The sequence below is a fragment of the Erythrolamprus reginae genome, chromosome 5 (assembly GCF_031021105.1).
Source record: "Erythrolamprus reginae isolate rEryReg1 chromosome 5, rEryReg1.hap1, whole genome shotgun sequence".
Lineage (NCBI taxonomy): Eukaryota > Metazoa > Chordata > Lepidosauria > Squamata > Dipsadidae > Erythrolamprus > Erythrolamprus reginae.
The window spans coordinates 23505163-23522939 of record NC_091954.1 but is presented as its reverse complement, the minus strand read 5'-3'; the positions used below and the strand labels follow the sequence as shown (position 1 = coordinate 23522939).

At 45.1% G+C, this 17777-nt stretch overlaps 1 protein-coding gene across 2 annotated transcripts in view; it reads left to right on the top strand.

Annotated features, from left to right (window-relative positions):
• SPOCK2 (SPARC (osteonectin), cwcv and kazal like domains proteoglycan 2) overlaps positions 1 to 17777 on the top strand; it is a 118195-nt gene that overhangs the window by 93242 nt on the left and 7176 nt on the right. The window contains exons 6-9 of one of the 2 annotated variants that reach the window (XM_070752230.1): positions 175 to 294; positions 8330 to 8548; positions 8740 to 8802; positions 16433 to 16570. In XM_070752230.1, coding sequence (XP_070608331.1) covers positions 175 to 294; positions 8330 to 8548; positions 8740 to 8802; positions 16433 to 16570 — 540 coding nt within the window. Of the gene's footprint in view, positions 1 to 174; positions 295 to 8329; positions 8549 to 8739; positions 8803 to 10890; positions 11247 to 16432; positions 16571 to 17777 lie in introns of those variants that run through there. The other variant, XM_070752232.1, reaches the window with a different exon arrangement.

Here is a 17777-nt window from a genome sequence, read left to right as displayed (position 1 = left end):
ATAGACAAGAAATCCTGTATCATGCTCTTACTCTCTGCTATGGACAAAACAGAGTTTTTGTATCCTTTGAATAATTGTGCGCAAAAACCTTAAGAAGGAGTTGCGGACAAACCTCCTTACTTACTGTCTTCCCATCTGGGATGCTCACCTGAGATGCTACCAACTGATTTGCAGAAGCCTGCACTGGACAAGACTTGGCTGATCTGGGCGATCGACTGCGGGACTGGTTCCAACTGCTGCATGAGAACGCCAAGCAAAACAGCTCTGGAAGTGTTGGCCCCAATCCTGTGAATGGTATGCAGAGTTCTGCTTTTCTCATTTGGGTGCATGGGCAGAAAGAGTGGGAAACTTTCAGGCTAGTTTGTATTTTCCCAGGGCCCCTAGGTTGCTGCCAGAATTTGACATCAAGTGGCCAAAAGTGAGTGATTGCTGATTCTGGATTTTGGGGCAGCTTTAAGAATGACCAGGATATCTTACGATGGATATTCCCTCCCCTTCCAACCCCATCCATTACTTCCTACTGTTCTGTCGGGCTCTCTGGTAGAATCCTCCCAAAAATTCACAGGTACAAATTTCACACACACACACATTTGAAAATTCAAAACAATGTTCTTTATAATGAAAATTCACTTAAACCAAGCCCTCTTTTGGTATAGCAAAGAGCACCCGTCTCCAAACAAACTGGTAATTTGTACAAGTCCCTTATCAGTTCTGTGATACTTAGCTTGCAGCTGTGAGGCAATTCACAGTCCTTCTTCTTTCACAAAGTGAAACACACTTTGCCCTGGTTTAGTTTCAAAGCGGGGGGAAATCAGCACACAAAAGGTCAAAGTCAGTAAAGCAGTCACGAAACACAACGATCAGATAATCCTCCACAATGGCCAAACCCACAGGCTGCTATTTATAGCAGCCTCACTAATTACCACAGCCTCACCCCACCACAGGAGGCCTCATTTTCATTGATAATAATCTCTCAGTTGTTGTTGCCTATGCATCGCTCTCCACATGCGTGGCTCTATCATTAACTCTTGTTCCGAATCCAAGGAGGAGCTAGATAATTGATCTCCTTCTGAGCTGTCTGCCACACTCTCCTCCTCCCTGTCACTCATGTCATCTTGGTCAGAGGAGCCTTCATCAGCAGATTCCACCGGGGGCAAAACAGGCCTGCAGCATGTAGATGTCTCCCCCACATCCACCTCCACATTCCTTGGGGCAGGAAACTGACCCAAAACAGGATGCATCCAGTTTTGGTCACCATATTATAAAAAAGGTATTGAGACTGGTATTATGGGATTAAAATGTTTTGAGCACAGAGAAGAGCAACAAAGATGATTAGAGGGCTAGATGATAAAACCTATGAAAAACGGTTGCAAGAATTGGGTATGTCTAGTGAAGAGAAGGACCAAGAGTGACGTGATTGCAGTGTTCCAATATTTAAGGAGCTACCACAAAAAATAAGTAGGTCAAACTTTTTTTCCAAAGCACCAGAAGGTAAGGCAAGAAACAACTGATGGAAACTAATAAAGGAAAGAAGCAACTTAGAAGTAAGAAGAAATTTACTAATGTGGAATGGTTTGCCTTTAGAAATTGTGGGTGCTCCATTACTGGAGGCTTTTAAGAAGAGACAGCCACTTGTCTGGAATGGTGTAGGGCAGGGGTAGGCAATGTTGGCTCTTCTATGACATGTGGGCTTCAACTCCCAGAATTCCTGAGCTAGCACGATTGGCTCAGGAATTCTGGGAGTTGAAGTCCACAAGTCATAGAAGAGCCAACTTTGCCTTCCTCTGGTATAGAGCAATGATGGTGAATCTTTTTTGGCTTGGGCGTGCATACCCATACCCATAATACAATGCCCTCTCCGTGCATGTGCACATACCCCGCTCCCACCCCACCCCACGCATACGTTCAACCCTACAACACTCCCTCACCCCCCCGTGCATGCACACAGGCCTGATTGAAGCCTCCTGAAGCCTAGAGAGAGTGAAAAATGGCCAAGCCTGTTGCCGGCAAAAACTGGCCCAATGGGCCAACCGGATGTTTGGAAATGAACTTCTGGTTGGGCTGTTGGGCCATTTTTCACTGTACGCAGGCTTCAGGAAAGCCTCTTGAACTGTAGGGATGGAGAAAATGGCCAAAAAGGAGGCCAAAAATTGCTGGCCTGCATGTGCATATGCATATGCGCTGGAGCTGACATAGGGCAACGCCTTGCATGCCCTCAGATACGGCTCTGCATGCCACCTGTGGCATGCGTGCTATAGGTTCACCATCACTGGTACAGGGTCTCCTGCTTAAGTAGAGGGTTGGACTAGAAGATCTCCAAGATCCCTTCCAGCTCTGTTATTCAAATATTGGGAGACTCAGTTTTGCCCCCACCCCTTAATCCTGTGGTTTGCCTTTCTCACCTGGACAAACTGATTAAGTTTGCTGTCAAATCAGAAAGTTAAGTCTGTCTTAAGTTGGATTCTTGACAGAGGAGGCATCCTTGTTGCTGTACTGTCAGCCAAATTGCAGTGGCTTGGCACTGTTTTCTTCCACGAGGTATTGAGGAGGTGGGGGAGAATCACAATTAAAGTTTCATTTGGTTTTTTTAAAAAAAAGGTCCCTTGCATGGCCCCCCCTTCCAGGAAGTACATTTTATTTATTCTAATATTACTTGTTACATTTACCACCTTTTCTCCAAAGGTTCAAAGTGGATCTCCATTCATTATATACATCCACAGTCCTGTGAGATAGGTGGGGTGAGAGAGGTGACTGGGCTGATGGATCTGCTGTTCTTATGGCCGGGTTCTTAGGATCCATCAGAATCAGAGGTGGGTTTTAGCAGGTTCTGACCAGTTCTGGAGAAGCAGTAGCGGAAATTTTGAGTAGTTTGGCGAACTGGTAAATGCCACCCTTGACTGGCTCCGCCCCACCTATTTCTCTGCCTCCCGAGTCCCAGCTGATCGGGAGGAAATGAGGATTCCTCTGCAGTGGGGAAGGGATGGAGATTTTATAGTATCCTTCCCCTGCCACACCCAGCAAGCCACGCCCACAGAACTGGAAGTATTTGAATCTCACCACTGATCGGAATCAGTCGCACTAATGCCTGGGAGTTGAATGTCTTATTTTGGGTAGCTGAAAAACCCTGACATTTGAGCCAAACCGTGCAGAAGGATGGAAACGGTGACTTGTTCTTGGGGGAATTATTGTGATTACAAGTCATGCCCAAACAGGACTGAAAGAAGAAGCCACTTTGTTCCCCCGGTTGGATGAAATGTGGGGGCTATCGATTCTGCCCAGTTGCTTAGGTGAGCACCAGACAGCAAACATTTTTGTGCACTTGTTACAAAAATAAATAAATCTCCGGTCCCTGAGCAGAGTTGGCAGATTGATCCCAAACCACTTTCAGACATCGAAGTGTCATAATTCAGGAAGAAGATCATTAGCTTAAATGTCACTGAATAGAAATGGCTTCCCTGGAGAGGGAGGGAGGGAGGGAGGTGGATGAAATCAAGTCTGCTTGTTGGGTTTCATGCAGATGCTCTTTTGCCATCTTTGCCAAGGCAACCGAAAGGGGTGGGGGCAAGAAAAAAAAATCATGATCAGGGGTGCGCTACTAGCTGGAATGCCATTAGGGCTCACCTCCATGGCTCTGGAGATGCTATGAGTTCGAGCAGAGTTATGCTGCTGTGCCCGTGCAGGTAGCGAAATTGTACCAGGGATGGGCTCCTACAGGTACGGTCAGGTACCTGTAGTACTGGTAGCAAAATTTTGATTTTTTTTTTCTTTTTTTCCCTTCTGGGCTTGTTTTTCCTATCGCAGTAAATAGAATAGAACAGAATAGAATAGAATAGAACAGAACAGAATAGAATAGAATTTTATTGGCCAAGTGTGATTGGACACACAAGGAATTTGTCTTGGTGCATATGCTCTCAGCGTACATAAAATAAAAGATACATTTGTCAAGAATCATGTGGTACAACACTTAATGATTGTCATAGGGGTCAAATAAGCAATGAAGAAGCAATATTAATAAAAATCTTAGGATATAAGCAACAAGTTACAGTCATACAGTCAACATGGGAGGAAATGGGTGATAGGAAAGATGAGAAAAACTAGTAGAATAGAAGTGCAGATTTAGTAGAAAGTCTGACAGTGTTGAGGGAATTATTTGTTTAGTAGAGTGATGGCGTTCGGAAAAAAACTGTTCTTGTGTCTAGTTGAATGTGTATAATTTTAGAAGAGCTGTGCGTGCATGTATGTGTGTGTACATACACTTTATATAGTAGATAATCAGGGGTGGGCTACTGCCCGGACCGGGGAGGGGGGAACTCAGTAGGGTAACGAAAATGGAGCTCCACCCCAGAGCACCCAATTTGCACTGAAATATGTTGAAAGAAAATGCATAAGCCACGCCCACAGTGTGGTAGTAAAAAATTTGGTAGCCCATCACTGCCGGAGACGCAGCTGTGCCTGTGTTCCAGTGAGATTTTTTGCTTTCAAGCATGCAGAACATGGGCACCCCTGCATTTCTGTGTACTATTTCGCTACCTGCATGGGTGCATCAGCATAACTGCTCAAACTCACGCGATCTGCAGAGCCGTGGAGGCGAGTCCAATGAGGTGTTCTAGCTACCGTGTTTCCCTGAAAATAAGACAGCGTCTTATATTAATTTTTGCTCCCAAAGATGTGCTATGTCTTATTTTCAGGGGATGTCTTATTTTTTTCAGTGAATTGTATTCTGCATCCTGCTGCAGCACAAATGCATCCAAACAAGCAGCCACATGTTGGATGCATGTTGGATGTGTTTAAAATCTGTTCGATTTAGCGTTTTGGGATACACTTTATGGACAGCAGTGTTATATACAATGTACCCTCTAATTTTTTTTCGGTGTGGGCGGAAAAGTATAGTGTCTGCGCGACAGTCCCTTTGGGACTGGGCGGCATAGAAGAATAAATAAATAAATAAATAAATAAATAAATAAATAAATAAATAAATAAATAAATAAATAAATAAATAAATAAATAAATAAATAAATAAATAAATAAGAAAAAAATCCCTTCTTTTTTTATTAAAATAAATTAATAATTTAAAAAAACCAAAATCCATTACTATTAAAACTAAATCAACCAGCAAAACCAAAAACATAACTATTAATAAAAACAGGTGAGGGCTGGGGGTTTTTTCTGTTATTATTTAAGTGCTTTTACCATATGCTTTAAATCAAGAGTCACTTCTCTCTCTGTTTTTCTCTCTTTCCTGTCATTCTCTGCCTCAATCATTTTCTCATTTCTCTTTTCTCCCCTTTTTTCTATCATTTCGCTCTATCTCTTCCTTCCACTCTTCTCTCTCTCTCTTCCTGCCTCTCATCTCTCTCTTGCTTTCTCTCTCTCTCTTTCCCTCTCTCCCCCCCCTCTTTCTCTCTCTTTTTCTCACTTTCTCTCTTGTTTTCTTTCTCACACTCTTTCTCTCTCTTGTTCTCTCTCTGTTGCTATCTCTTTCTCTCCCCCCTTTCTCTCTCTCTCTCTCTTTCTCACTTTCTATCTTGCTGTCTGTTGCTCTCACTCTCTCTCATTCTCTCTCCGTTCTTCTCAGCGGAGGCAGGCGAAGGTGATATTCAATGTCGGTGGGGCGCGGGCGTTTGCGCGCGCTCCAAATCCCCCTGCTAGCCCCCCGGAACATTCAAAATAAGAAAAGCCTTCGCCGGCGAAGGCTTTTCTTATTTTGAATATTCCGAGCGGGCTAGCAGGGGGATAGGGAGCGCGCGCAACCGCTCGCGCGCCCCCGACATTGAATATCACCTTCACCGGCCTCCGCTGAGAGAATGCCTGCTCCGCCTCTCCTGCAATCCCCTTGCCGAGAGCCCGGGACGAAAGTGCTCTCGGCAAAGGTGAGACGGGCAGGGTGTGTGTTCCGGGTGCGGGAGGAGCCGCGCCGAAAGGCAGGAGGTGGAGGAGGAGCAGAGGGGGTGGGTGGGGAGCAGCGCCAAAAGGCCGAGGGGCCGGAGGAACTGTGGGGAGGCAGGGGCAGTTGCGGCTCCCTTCCCTTCTGCTGCCGGCGCCCCCCCCGCCCCCCCCCCCACGGGCTGGCATGGGTATGGGGAGCGCGCGGCCGTGAAAAAGGCTGCACGGGGGTATATTTTGGGGTGCGCGCGTGCATGCGCAGCTTTCAGGGAACGGTGGTTATATATGTTCTGTTCGGGAGTGTTGCGAAATGAAACGTCTCCTACGTCTTATTTTCGGGGGATGCCTTATATTAGGCAATTCTACAAAACCTCTCCTATGTCTTACTTTCGGGGGGGTGACTTATTTTTGGGGAAACAGGGTAGTAGCCCATCTCTGATTCATGATTATCGTTGGGATGGTATGATTGGAGCCTCACCCCATGTTTTTAAATAGAGGCCTCTGCAGCCTTGGTGAAGGGGTTGTTTTATCTGCGAGCTTTTGCAGATAAGTACATTAGCTATAATGACTTGCCTCCAACTGTGGGATGTTCACAGGGAGCAAAATGATCCATATGGTGAAATAAGGCGGTGGAGCAGGCACGGTTGACCAATTTCAATGCTCCTTGATCTGTCACAACTGCAGCATGTTTTGCAGGGGAGTCATATTTAGAACAGAGACTAGGCATGATGGTTATGGTGGCAGGAGGTCGGCATTAGATCTCAACCTTTTTAAGCAATCTATGGCTCTTCTGCTACCCGAAATTGTATTTCCTTCGCTTCCAGCTTGAGAGAAAGACAGGCAATTGTCAATTTGGCCTCTGGGCTCACAGTTGTGGGTCCCATGCTTAAGTATGCATACTTAATTAATATATTCTCTTTGGAGTGCTTTCGATCTCCAGTGCAGAATTTCACACTGCATAAAATTCCCTTTAAAGCCTCAAGTTTGAACCTTGCCGCTCATTAGCGGCATCTGTCAATCTTTCCCGGGGATAATGCTTTTCATTATATATAGTCTGTGTAACCTTTATATAAATTAACTGTGTACTCCAAAGGACTGTGTTAATGGAATATATATATATAAGTTTCTTCTGGTGGTTTGGATAATAGAATAGCTCTGTACCCAGTTTTTCAGGAATTCTGCTTCTTAAGTAAAGGAATACTTAGATTTTTTTAAAAAAACAACTTGGCTTTCAAAAGTAAATCAGGGGTTGACTATTCACTTCTCTCTTCATCTCCAGTAAGGATGATGGTTGGAAGTTGTAGTACGGCAACACTTGGAGAGCCTCAGTTTCTCCATCCTTTTGCAAGGAGACAGCCACTCCTTAAAAATAGCAGTAGCACCTACAAATACTGCAGTGTTTTTTTATCTTTCTAATAAAATGGTCCCATCTGCGTCCTACCCAAAAGATCCCCTTTCTCAGTATTCTCCACTCACATATGAACATATACAAACATGTACATCCCAATTTATTGCTTTCTTTCCAATTTGCTTATTACATTCTATGCTCGTTCTTAATTTAGCTGTGTTTGTGTGTGTGTGTGTGTGTGTTGTGCCTTCAAGTCAAGTGTTGAGTCCTAGCAGCTGCCTGGACAAATCTTTGTAGAAAAAATATGCTTCTTTTTTAAAGGACATTTAAAACTCCTGTGAAGGTTGAGTGACTCATACATGCTGATTTCTCTCGTGATCCTGTTATTCACTGATCTCCCTCCCTCCCTCTCTCTCTGTGTCAGTCTGTCTCTCTCTCTACCCATCTCTCCCTCCTTCTCTTTCTTCCCTTTCTCTCCCTCCCTCCCTCTGTGTGTCTGTCTGTCTCTATGTTTCTCTTTATCACTCTTCCTCCCTCCCCCCCTCTCTCTTCCCCCTCTCTCTCCCTCCTTCCCTTTTTTCCCTTCCCTCTCTCTTCCTCCCTCTCTCTCTCTCTGTGTCTGTCTGTCTCTGTTTCTCTGTCTGTCTTTAACTCTTGCTCTCTCCCCCATCTCCCACTATCTCTCTTCCCTCTCTATCCCTCCCACCTTCTCTCCCTCTCTCTCTTCCCTCTCTATCCCTCCCACCTTCTCTCCCTCTCTCTCTTCCCTTTCTCTGCCTCCCTCCTTTTCTCTCTCTGTCTCTCTCTCTCTCTTTCTGCTTCTCTGTCTCTCTCATCTGCTGCCTGAACAGGGGATTGGACTAGAATACCTCCAGGGTGCCTTCCAAATCTGTTATTCTGTAACTATCAATCACTTGGGTTAATTCTTAGAAGGACTACTGAGAGTTAGCATTTTTCGTATGTGAAAAATCTGTATCCCATTTCTGCAATCCCACGAGTGCAGAATACTGACTTCAAAATCTTGTGAACTGCAGAAGGGCAAATATATTCGTTGCTCTTTCTGCCTCTCCAGTTATTTGAATTTTTCATTTATTTCAGTACTGGACAAGAATCTGGTGGCCAGTTGCAAAGACTCCATTGGCTGGATGTTTTCCAAGTTGGACACCAACAGCGACCTTTTCCTGGACCAGGCAGAACTGGCGGCTATCAACCTGGACAAGTATGAGATCTGCATCAGGCCTTTCTTCAATTCCTGTGACACCTACAAGGACGGCCGTGTGTCCACTGCAGAATGGTGCTTCTGCTTCTGGAGAGAGAGTGCGTCACAATTTTTTCCCCACCCTGCTATGACCTTTAAGTCTATGTTATTACAAGTGGAAGGCTAACTGTTTTGTCCCTGTGCTGCAGATTGGGGAAGAATTGCAGGAAAAGAACTTGCTTCCTTAATACGCTTAAGAGGGCCCGTTGAGCTGATTTGGCACTGATGAATTCTGCTTTGACTATTACAGAGCCTCCCTGTCTGACAGAGCTGGAGAGGATTCAAATCCAGGAAGCTTCAAAAAAGAAACCTGGTGAGTTGCTGAGATTAAAGCAGAAAAGAAAATTGTTTCAGAGACATGTAGAAGAACGGGGAGGGGAGGAGAGATCTTGTTTGTCTAGGAAAGGGGTGTCAAACTCAATTTCATTAAGGGCCACATCAGGGTTGTGTCTGACCTCTGGGGGAGATGTTGGGCATGGCCGGTGTGTGTGTAGTTAGCTTGATGTCACTCATTGAGGCTCCGTTATCACTGGCAGAGGGATGCAGGAGGTTATCATGGCCGAAAACGGAGCCTGAGAGGGTCACGTGACCCTCCCAAGCTCCATTTTTGCTGACAGGCATTTCAGGCCGATCCTTCACTGTTTCCAGGGCAGGCTCATGGGTCACATGTAAGCCCTCTGAGGGCCGGATCTAGCCTGCGGGCCTTGAGATTGACACCCCTGCTCTGTAACATTTCTAAGAGACAGTAGAACTCTTAGTGATATAATTTGGCTGCCTATGAAAGATCTTTGATTATTTATGGCTATTTCAATTATTCAAATATATATGACATATAGTTTTCACTTCTTAAAATATTATGGGGATAATATATACATTAATATATAGCTTGGCTATATATTAAAAACCTATGCGTTATTTCAATTATTTGTTTCCTTATACCCCATATTTATTATTTTTACAAATAACTAAAGGTGGCAAATACCTCCAACATATCTTCCTCCTCCTATTTTCCCCATAACAACCCTGTGAGATGGGTTGGGCTGAGAAAGATTGACTAGCCCAAGATTAGATTAGATTAGATTAGATTTATTGGATTTATATGCCGCCCCTCTCCGTAGGCGGCTCACAACAATGGTAAACAATACATAGTAACAAATCTAATATTTAGCAATCTAAATTACAGAATTATAAATTATAAATCCAAAAGAAACCCCAGTATATAAAAAACAAGTACACAGTCGAATCATACACAGAAACTACATGGGCAAGGGGGAGATGTTTCAATTCCCCCATGCCTGATGGCAGAGGTGGGTTTTAAAGAATTTCCGAAAGGCAAGGAGGGTGGGGGCAATCCTAATCTCTGGGGGGAGCTGGCTCCAGAGGGTCGGAGCCACCACAGAGAAGGCTCTTCCCCTGGGTCCCGCCAGACAACATTGCTTAGTCGACAGGACTCGGAGAAGACCCACTCTGTGGGACCTAACCGGTCGCTGGGATTCGTGCGGCAGAAGGCGGTCCCGGAGATATTCTGGTCCGATGCCATGTAGGGCTTTATAGGTCATAACCAACACTTTGAATTGTGACTGGAAACTGATCGGCAATCAGTGCAGACTGCGGAGTGTTGGTGTAACATGGGCATACTTAGAGAAGCCCATGATTGCTCTCGCAGCTGCATTCTGCACAATGTGAAGTTTCCGAACACTTTTCAAAGGTAGCCCCATGTAGAGAGCATTACAGTAGTCGAGCCTCGAGGTGATGAGGGCATGAGTGACTGTGAGCAGTGAGTCCCGATCCAGATAGGGCCGCAACTGGTGCACCAGGCGAACCTGGGCAAACGCCCCCCTCGCCACAGCTGAAAGATGTTTCTCTAATGTGAGCGGTGGATCGAGGAGGACGCCCAAGTTGCGGACCCTCCCTGAGGGGGTCAATACTTTCCCCCCCCCAGGGTAATGGACGGACAGATGGAGTTGTCCTTGGGAGGCAAAACCCACAGCCACTCCGTCTTATCCGGGTTGAGTTTGAGTCTGTTGACACCCAGTTGGCTTTCATGGCTACGATGGGACTAGAGCATATGGTCTCCTGCTTTCCAGAGGGCCTATGAAGCCTGGGGAGGCTGTTTTCGTCCTCCCAGAGCCCGGGGGAGCCCCTCTGCCATGGTTCAGGAGGCTGAGTAGGCCATGCACATCATGGCCATGCCCACCCAGCAACCAGGCAGAGAACCCCTTGCTAAATTTTTTGAAGCCCACCCTGGCTGTAGTTATACAAAAAAAAACCACGACAAGCAAAGTTGTGGTTTTTATTTGCTACTAAGTATAACATATATCTTACCCCTTGTGAAGTGTGATGGCCAGCACTTAATTTATTTACTGTATTGTTACCCCTGCATATTCCCCAATGGTTCAAGAACCTTTATGGAAGTATGACATGGTGTTTCTGGAATTTAAAGATGTTGAAGAGCTATGTGGACCGATATTTTCTGTGACTAGAGAACACTCCAGTGCCAAAACAACCAGCTCTCTCGCATTCATCAGAAGAACCTGGCAGATGTAATGGATCCCCCAGGCCTGATCTATTGTGTGGGTGTATGACTGATGGAGAAACTCCACATAATAAGCCATCAGAGTGAGAAAAAGACTTAGTAATTTGGAATGGCTTTACTCCTGCTAATGTAATGCCCCATTTGCTTGTTGACAATTAGAACCTAAATCACATAATTATGTATTGAAGCATTGCATGTTTTCAAAAACAGTACCTTGCAGAATAAAGTCAATTTTTTTTAAGTAAAACCAATGAAAGGTAATTGTGGCAAATTTAGTCCTGATGGTTGCACTTTTTTTCTTGTGAAAGTATTTCTTTCTTTACATTTCCAGAGGGGTGGGGGAAGATGGAATGTAGTTCATGGGTAGTGTGGAAACATTTAATTATTTTATTTATTGATTGATTGGTTGATTTTATTTTTTTATGCCGCCCTTCTCCTTAGACTCAGGGCGGCTTACAACATGTTAGCAATAGCACTTTTTAACAGAGCCAGCATATTGCCCCCACAATCCGGGTCGTCATTTTACCCACCTCGGAAGGATGGAAGGCTGAGTCAACCTGAGATTTGAACTGCCGACCTGCAGATCTATAGTCAGCTTTAGTGGCCTGCAGTACTGCACTCTACCTGCTGCGCCACCTCGGCTCATACTTAGATCTCCAGGGAGAATGTAGCTCTCCTTCCTGAAAAGAAATATAATCGTTGCTGTAGTTCAAATGGCTTGCACACTCCAGGCTTAATATCCCCACTCTTTCAATTAGAAAGTGACCAAGGATTGTTTGCATTTTTGTCCATCTAGAAACGCAAAGATGAGGGGCAGGACACCACCACCACCACCACCACCATTATTTATTTATTGATTGATTGATTGATTGTTAGAGTTGGAAGGGACCATGCAGGTCATTAAGTCCAAATCCCTGCCTAAGCAGGAACCCTATAGCATCCCAGCCAAATGGCAGTCCAATTTCCTCTTAAAAATGTCCAGAGTATTGGAGTTCACAACGTCCACTGGTAGGTTGTTCCACTGGTTGATCATTCTGACCATCAGGAAGTTCTTCCTTATTTCCAGGTTGAATCTCTCCTTGGTCAGCTTCCAGGCGTAGTTCCTCATCTGGCCCTCCGATGCCCTGGAGAATAGAGTGACCTCCTCTTCTCTGTGGCAACCCCTCGTATACCTATAGACTGTTATCATGTCCGCTCTGGCCCTCCTTTTCTCTAGGCTATCCATGCCCAGTTCCCTCAGTCTCTCTTCGTAAGTCTTGGTTTCTAGACCCCTGATCATTTTGGTTGCTCTTCTCTGCACCTTCTCCAGAGTTTCAATGTCTTTTTTGAAGTGTGGTGACCAGAACTGAACACAGTACTCCAGGTATGGTCTGACCAGGGCGTAGTAGAGTGGTATTAAGACTTCCCTGGTCAATAATCCAACTGGAGGTCTCCCTCAGAGAGTGCAAAACAATCATTCCTACAGGTGCCCAGTCCCAGCTATTTCAAGTCCTAAAATAAAGAAAAATGACATTGCTGGATCCAATCTGTCTCAATCACTGGGTCCAGGGATTTAGTCTTCTGAGTTTTCGGACTCATGCTGGAACCCATTCTCAGAAAACTTCTCTCTACTGGAATGAGTGCTTTGGGCTATTCTATGCATAGTATTTATGTGGTGTCTGATTGGGTGTGGCGTCACCAGACACCTCATCAGTATAATACATAGAATAACCCAGGAGTGGGCTGCTGGGGGTTCGGAGGGGTTCAGGAGAACATCTAGCTAAGATTCTGTGCAGTTTGGAGAACCCCCAAATCCCAGTCCTGGCTGGCCATGCAGCCCATTTTGGATGCTGGTAAATGCAGGGCATGGGCAGAGACTCAAGGAGGGCAAAAAACAAACCTACCGGAAGTTCTAACCAAAGAGAAAAGCAACCTGGAATTAATGAAAAAATTCCTAATGGTGAGGACAGTTTGCCGGGGGCGTGGTTTGCTTCCAGATGTTGTGGGCACTCCATCACTGAATATTTTCAAGAAGAGACTTACCTGAAATAATATAGGTCAGTGATGGTGAACCTATGGTAGATGTGCACATCCACAGGGGGCACGCAGAAGCATATCTTAGGGCCTGCAAGGCATTGCCCTATGTCAGCTCTAGCGCGCATTTGTGCGCTGGTCAGCTGATTTTTGGCTTTCCGGAGGACAGAGGAGGTAGTTTTCGCCTTCCCCGGGCTTCAGGAAATGCTCTGGAGCCTGTGGATGGCATAAAACGGGCCCAAGGGGCCTACCTGAAGTTCAGAAATGTTGGGGCATTTTTCGCCCTCCCCAGGCTTCAGGAGGCTTTCCTGAAGCCTGGAGAGGGTGAGAAAACAGCCCAATGGGCCTGTCAGAAGTTCATTTGCTGACATCTGGGGAGGGCGAAAAATGGCATGAGGGGCCTACCGGAAGTCCAGAGGCTTCAGTGAGCCCTGTGTGCACATGGGAGAGGGATGCATGGGGTTTTGTGTGTGCATGCATGGGGGGGAGGGCATTGCGTTATGAGTGTGGCGATGCACATACACACTATTGCATTTGTGCACGCCTTTTTGACACCAGAGCAAAAAAAGGTTTGCCATCCCTGGTATAGGTTCTCCTGCTTGAGCAGGGGGCTGCACTAGAAGACCTCCAAAGTCCCTTCCAGCACATTCATTCTAAGTGTAAGTCTAGTCTTCCCTTATTTATTTTATTTATTTCATTTATTTCATTTATTTCATTTATTTCATTTATTTCATTTATTTCATTTATTTCATTTATTTCATTTATTTCATTTATTTATTTATTTATTTTATACACATAGTAAAATACATGATGAAGGTTATAGAGGAGATACTCATAGCAAAATATATCTAAGAAATAATAGAAAAGAAGATATAGTAATAGAACATATCAATGAAAGAATAGAAGAAGAGATATAGGAATAGAAGAAAGGTATAGGAGATAGAGGAGAGCAATAGGAAGGGGACCGAATGGGTGAGTGGCTTCTTCTCAGCCCAACCTATCTCACAGGCCTGTTGTTGTGGGGAGTACAGGCAGGGTTCCAGCCCCCACCCACCCGGTCCCATAGGGAAGTCGATATGCAAGCAAAGCGGTAATTTTACAGGCACTGAAGCCATCGGTGCTGCACTGCAGTTCAGCCCAATCTCCCTGACAGAGCTGTTGCTGGGGGAATAAAATGAGCAGAAACCATCACGTAGGCTACCTTGCACTGCCAGAGGAAAGGCAGGATATAATTGCAATAATAGAAGCTTCTGGCTGGCAGGGATGATTTAAAAAAAGAGAGCAGGCCAGCCAGCCAGCAATTTGGCAGCCAGAGGCTTTTCCTGGTAGCTCTAATGTCGGCAGCTACCTACTGAGCTGGCGTGGGGAAAGTGTGGGAGAGGCAGGAACAGCAGTGAACCAGAATGGGGCGATGAGGGGCTGTGGGGAAGGAGAAGTAACAGAAGTCATTTCACTCTCCAATGCACGCAGAAGGGGAAAAAATGGCAGGCCGCCATTCTCCTCCATAACCCAGAGGAGAAGAAAGTAAGCCAAGCTTTACATGTCCTCACCCTATTGAAGCCTTTGCTACAGGCAGTAATGGGCTGCTGTCCCCACGGAGGGGACCGGATGCAGTGTGGTTAGTAAGCTGTAGTAAGTAACTATTTATTGAATACTTAATAGTTTTTAAAATTGTCCTTCCTTCTCTAGTACCTTAGTAGGATCCTTAATTACTTTTAAAATAGGAAATAATTAAATAGCATATTTTTACCCATAAACGCTTTAATCATTTTAATCATGATCTAGAATAGAATAGAATAGAATAGAATAGAATAGAACAGAACTTTATTGGCCAAGTGTGATTGGACACACAAGGAATTTGTCTTGGTGCATATGCTCTCAACGTACATAAAATAAAATATACATTTGTCAAGAATCATGTGGTACAACACTTAATGATGGTCATAGGGGTCAAATAAGCAATGAAAAAGCAATATTAATAAAAATCTTAGGATATAAGCAACAAGTTACAGTCATACAGTCAACATGGGAGGAAATGGGTGAAAGGAATGATGAGAAAAACTAGTAGAATAGAATTGCAGATTTAGTAGAAAGTCTGACAGTGTTGAGGGAATTATTTGTTTAGCAGAGTGATGGCGTTTGGGAAAAAACTGTTCTTGTGTCTAGTTGTCTTGGTGTGCAGTGCTCTGTAGCAATGTTCTGAGGATAGGAGTTGAAACAGTTTGTGTCCAGGATGTGAGGGGTCAGTAAATATTTTCCCCGCCCTCTTTTTGACTCATGCAGTATACAGGTCCTGAACTGAACTGAACTGAACTTTTGTAGCAATTAAAGAAAATTGAGCTACTTGCCTAATCTGTTATCATACTGAACCTTGTGGGTTCAGTACACAACCTTAAAATGTTACTGTGCTCCTCAACAAATAATGCTGTCTATCATTTGTCTTTTTTGTGGATATTTAAATAATGTGACTTAATGCAGTGTTTCCCAACCTTGACAATTTGAAGATATTTGGACTTCAACTCCCAGAATTCCCCAGCCAGCATTTGCTGGCTGGGGAATTCTGGGAGTTGAAGTCCAGATATCTTCAAGTTGCCAAGTTTGGGAAACACTGACTTAATGAACTGAAAAATAGTCCAAGCACCTATTTGAAAACTGATCTTGGTCGGTAAGCCACTCCCACCCAGTCACATGACCATTAAGCCACACCCACAAAATAAGCCATAGCCATAGGGAATTCTGGGAGTTGAAGTCCAGATATCTTCAAGTTGCCAAGTTTGGGAAACACTGACTTAATGAACTGAAAAATAGTCCAAGCACCTATTTGAAAACTGATCTTGGTCGGTAAGCCACTCCCACCCAGTCACATGACCATTAAGCCACACCCACAAAATAAGCCATAGCCATAGGGTGGTAGTAAAAAAATTTCCGCTCTTCACTGGCTACAGGAAAGAATTGCAAGGTTCTGCCATTCCTATAAGCTCTTGCAGTCAATCCTGAGCTTGGTTTAGGCAGAAGATGTACTAGCCACGTGCATTTGTCTGGCTGGATACAAAAAAGGTGGAACAGTGTTTGTGGTGGGAGTGACTGCCCAGCCGTCAAGGCCCCTTTCTGTTTTAAGGACCCCTGAAAAGCATGGCAAGCCTGATGTTACTGGGGTGGGGCAAGAATGATTTCCTGCCTGTCCCAAAAGTGATATTTTGCAGCTTCTACAGAGCTTTATCAGGAGACTCAAGAAAATACACCCGTCCCCTCAAGTTTGTCTGGAAATATATTTGCACAATTTCGGAACGAGGACACAGAGCTCTGGAGCCTGAAGAAGAAGTGCTCTAAATTCTCAGTGCCTGGTTTCTTTTTTCCAACAAAATGTGGGCGTGTTTTTTTCCCCTTCCCCCAGGAGTCTTCATTCCGAGCTGTGATGAGGATGGATACTATCGGAAGATGCAATGTGACTCCAGCAGTGGGGAGTGCTGGTGCGTTGATCATCTCGGCACAGAGCTGACAGGAACCCGGATGCATGGGAATCCAGACTGTGGTAAGGAAAGGTCATCGGTTTATGGCAGGGATGGCGAACCTATGGCACGGGTGTCACAGGTGGCATGCAGAGCCCTATCTGGTTGCACGCAAGCCATTTCCCTAGCTCAGCTCCAACATGCATGTGTGTGCTGGCCAGTTGATTTTTGGCTCACACAGAGGCTCTCAGAGGGTGTTTTTGGCTTCTGGGGTAATGGGGGAGCACGTTTTTACCCTCTCCCAGCTCCAGGGAAGCCTTTGGAGCCTGGGGAGGGTGAAACATGAGTCTACTGGGCCCACCAGAAGTTGGGAAACAGGCTGTTTCTGGCCTTCAGAGGCCCTCTGGGGGACATGGGAAGCTGTTTTCACCCTCCCCAAGCATTGAATTATGGGTGTGGGCACTCGTGCATGTGCGATAGCACACACCCATGATCTTTCAGCACCCAAGGAAAAAAAGGTTCACCACCACCACTTTCAGAAGAGGTTGGGACAGCTGTCAGCCTGGACAGATTCATGGATGCCGAGTGCATCAGTGGTTATTGAAATGGATGTCCAAGTGCCGCCTCTATGTTGGTTGAGGCAGGCAGGATTCCCTTGAGTACCATTTGTTGGGGATCAAGGGAAAGGGAGGGTCTTGCCTTCTCTTTCTGCTCAAGATCCCCATGGACAATTGGTGGGCCACTGTGTGACACAGAATGCTGGACTCGATGGGCTTTGGCCCGATTCAGCATGGCTCTTCTAATGTTCTTATGAAAGGAGAGAGGGAGAAGCTGTGGGGCAGGAGAATATAGCTTACATGTGGAGGATATCTTCATGTCAACCTCTTGGTCATTACAGGTAGATCTCAACCATTCATTTAGTGATGATTCAAAATTACAGTTCTCCAAGGCTCAATTTTGGCAGTTAAGATAGACCTCAACTTAAGACTACAATGGAGGCCAAAATTTCTGTAGCTTAGGAAAACATTCATTAAGTGAGTTTTGCTCCATTTTACGACCTCTCATGCCACTATTGTTAAGTGAATCACTGCAGTTACTAACTTAATAACATGGTTGTTAAGTGAATCTGGCTTCCTCATTGACTTTGCTTGTCAGAAGGTGACTATGCAACCTTTTATACAAAAGGGGACATGATAGCAGTCTTCAAATACTTGAGGGGCTGCCACGGGGAGGAGGGGGTCACATTATTTTCCAAAGCACCAGAGAGCCAGACAAGGAGCAACAGTTGGA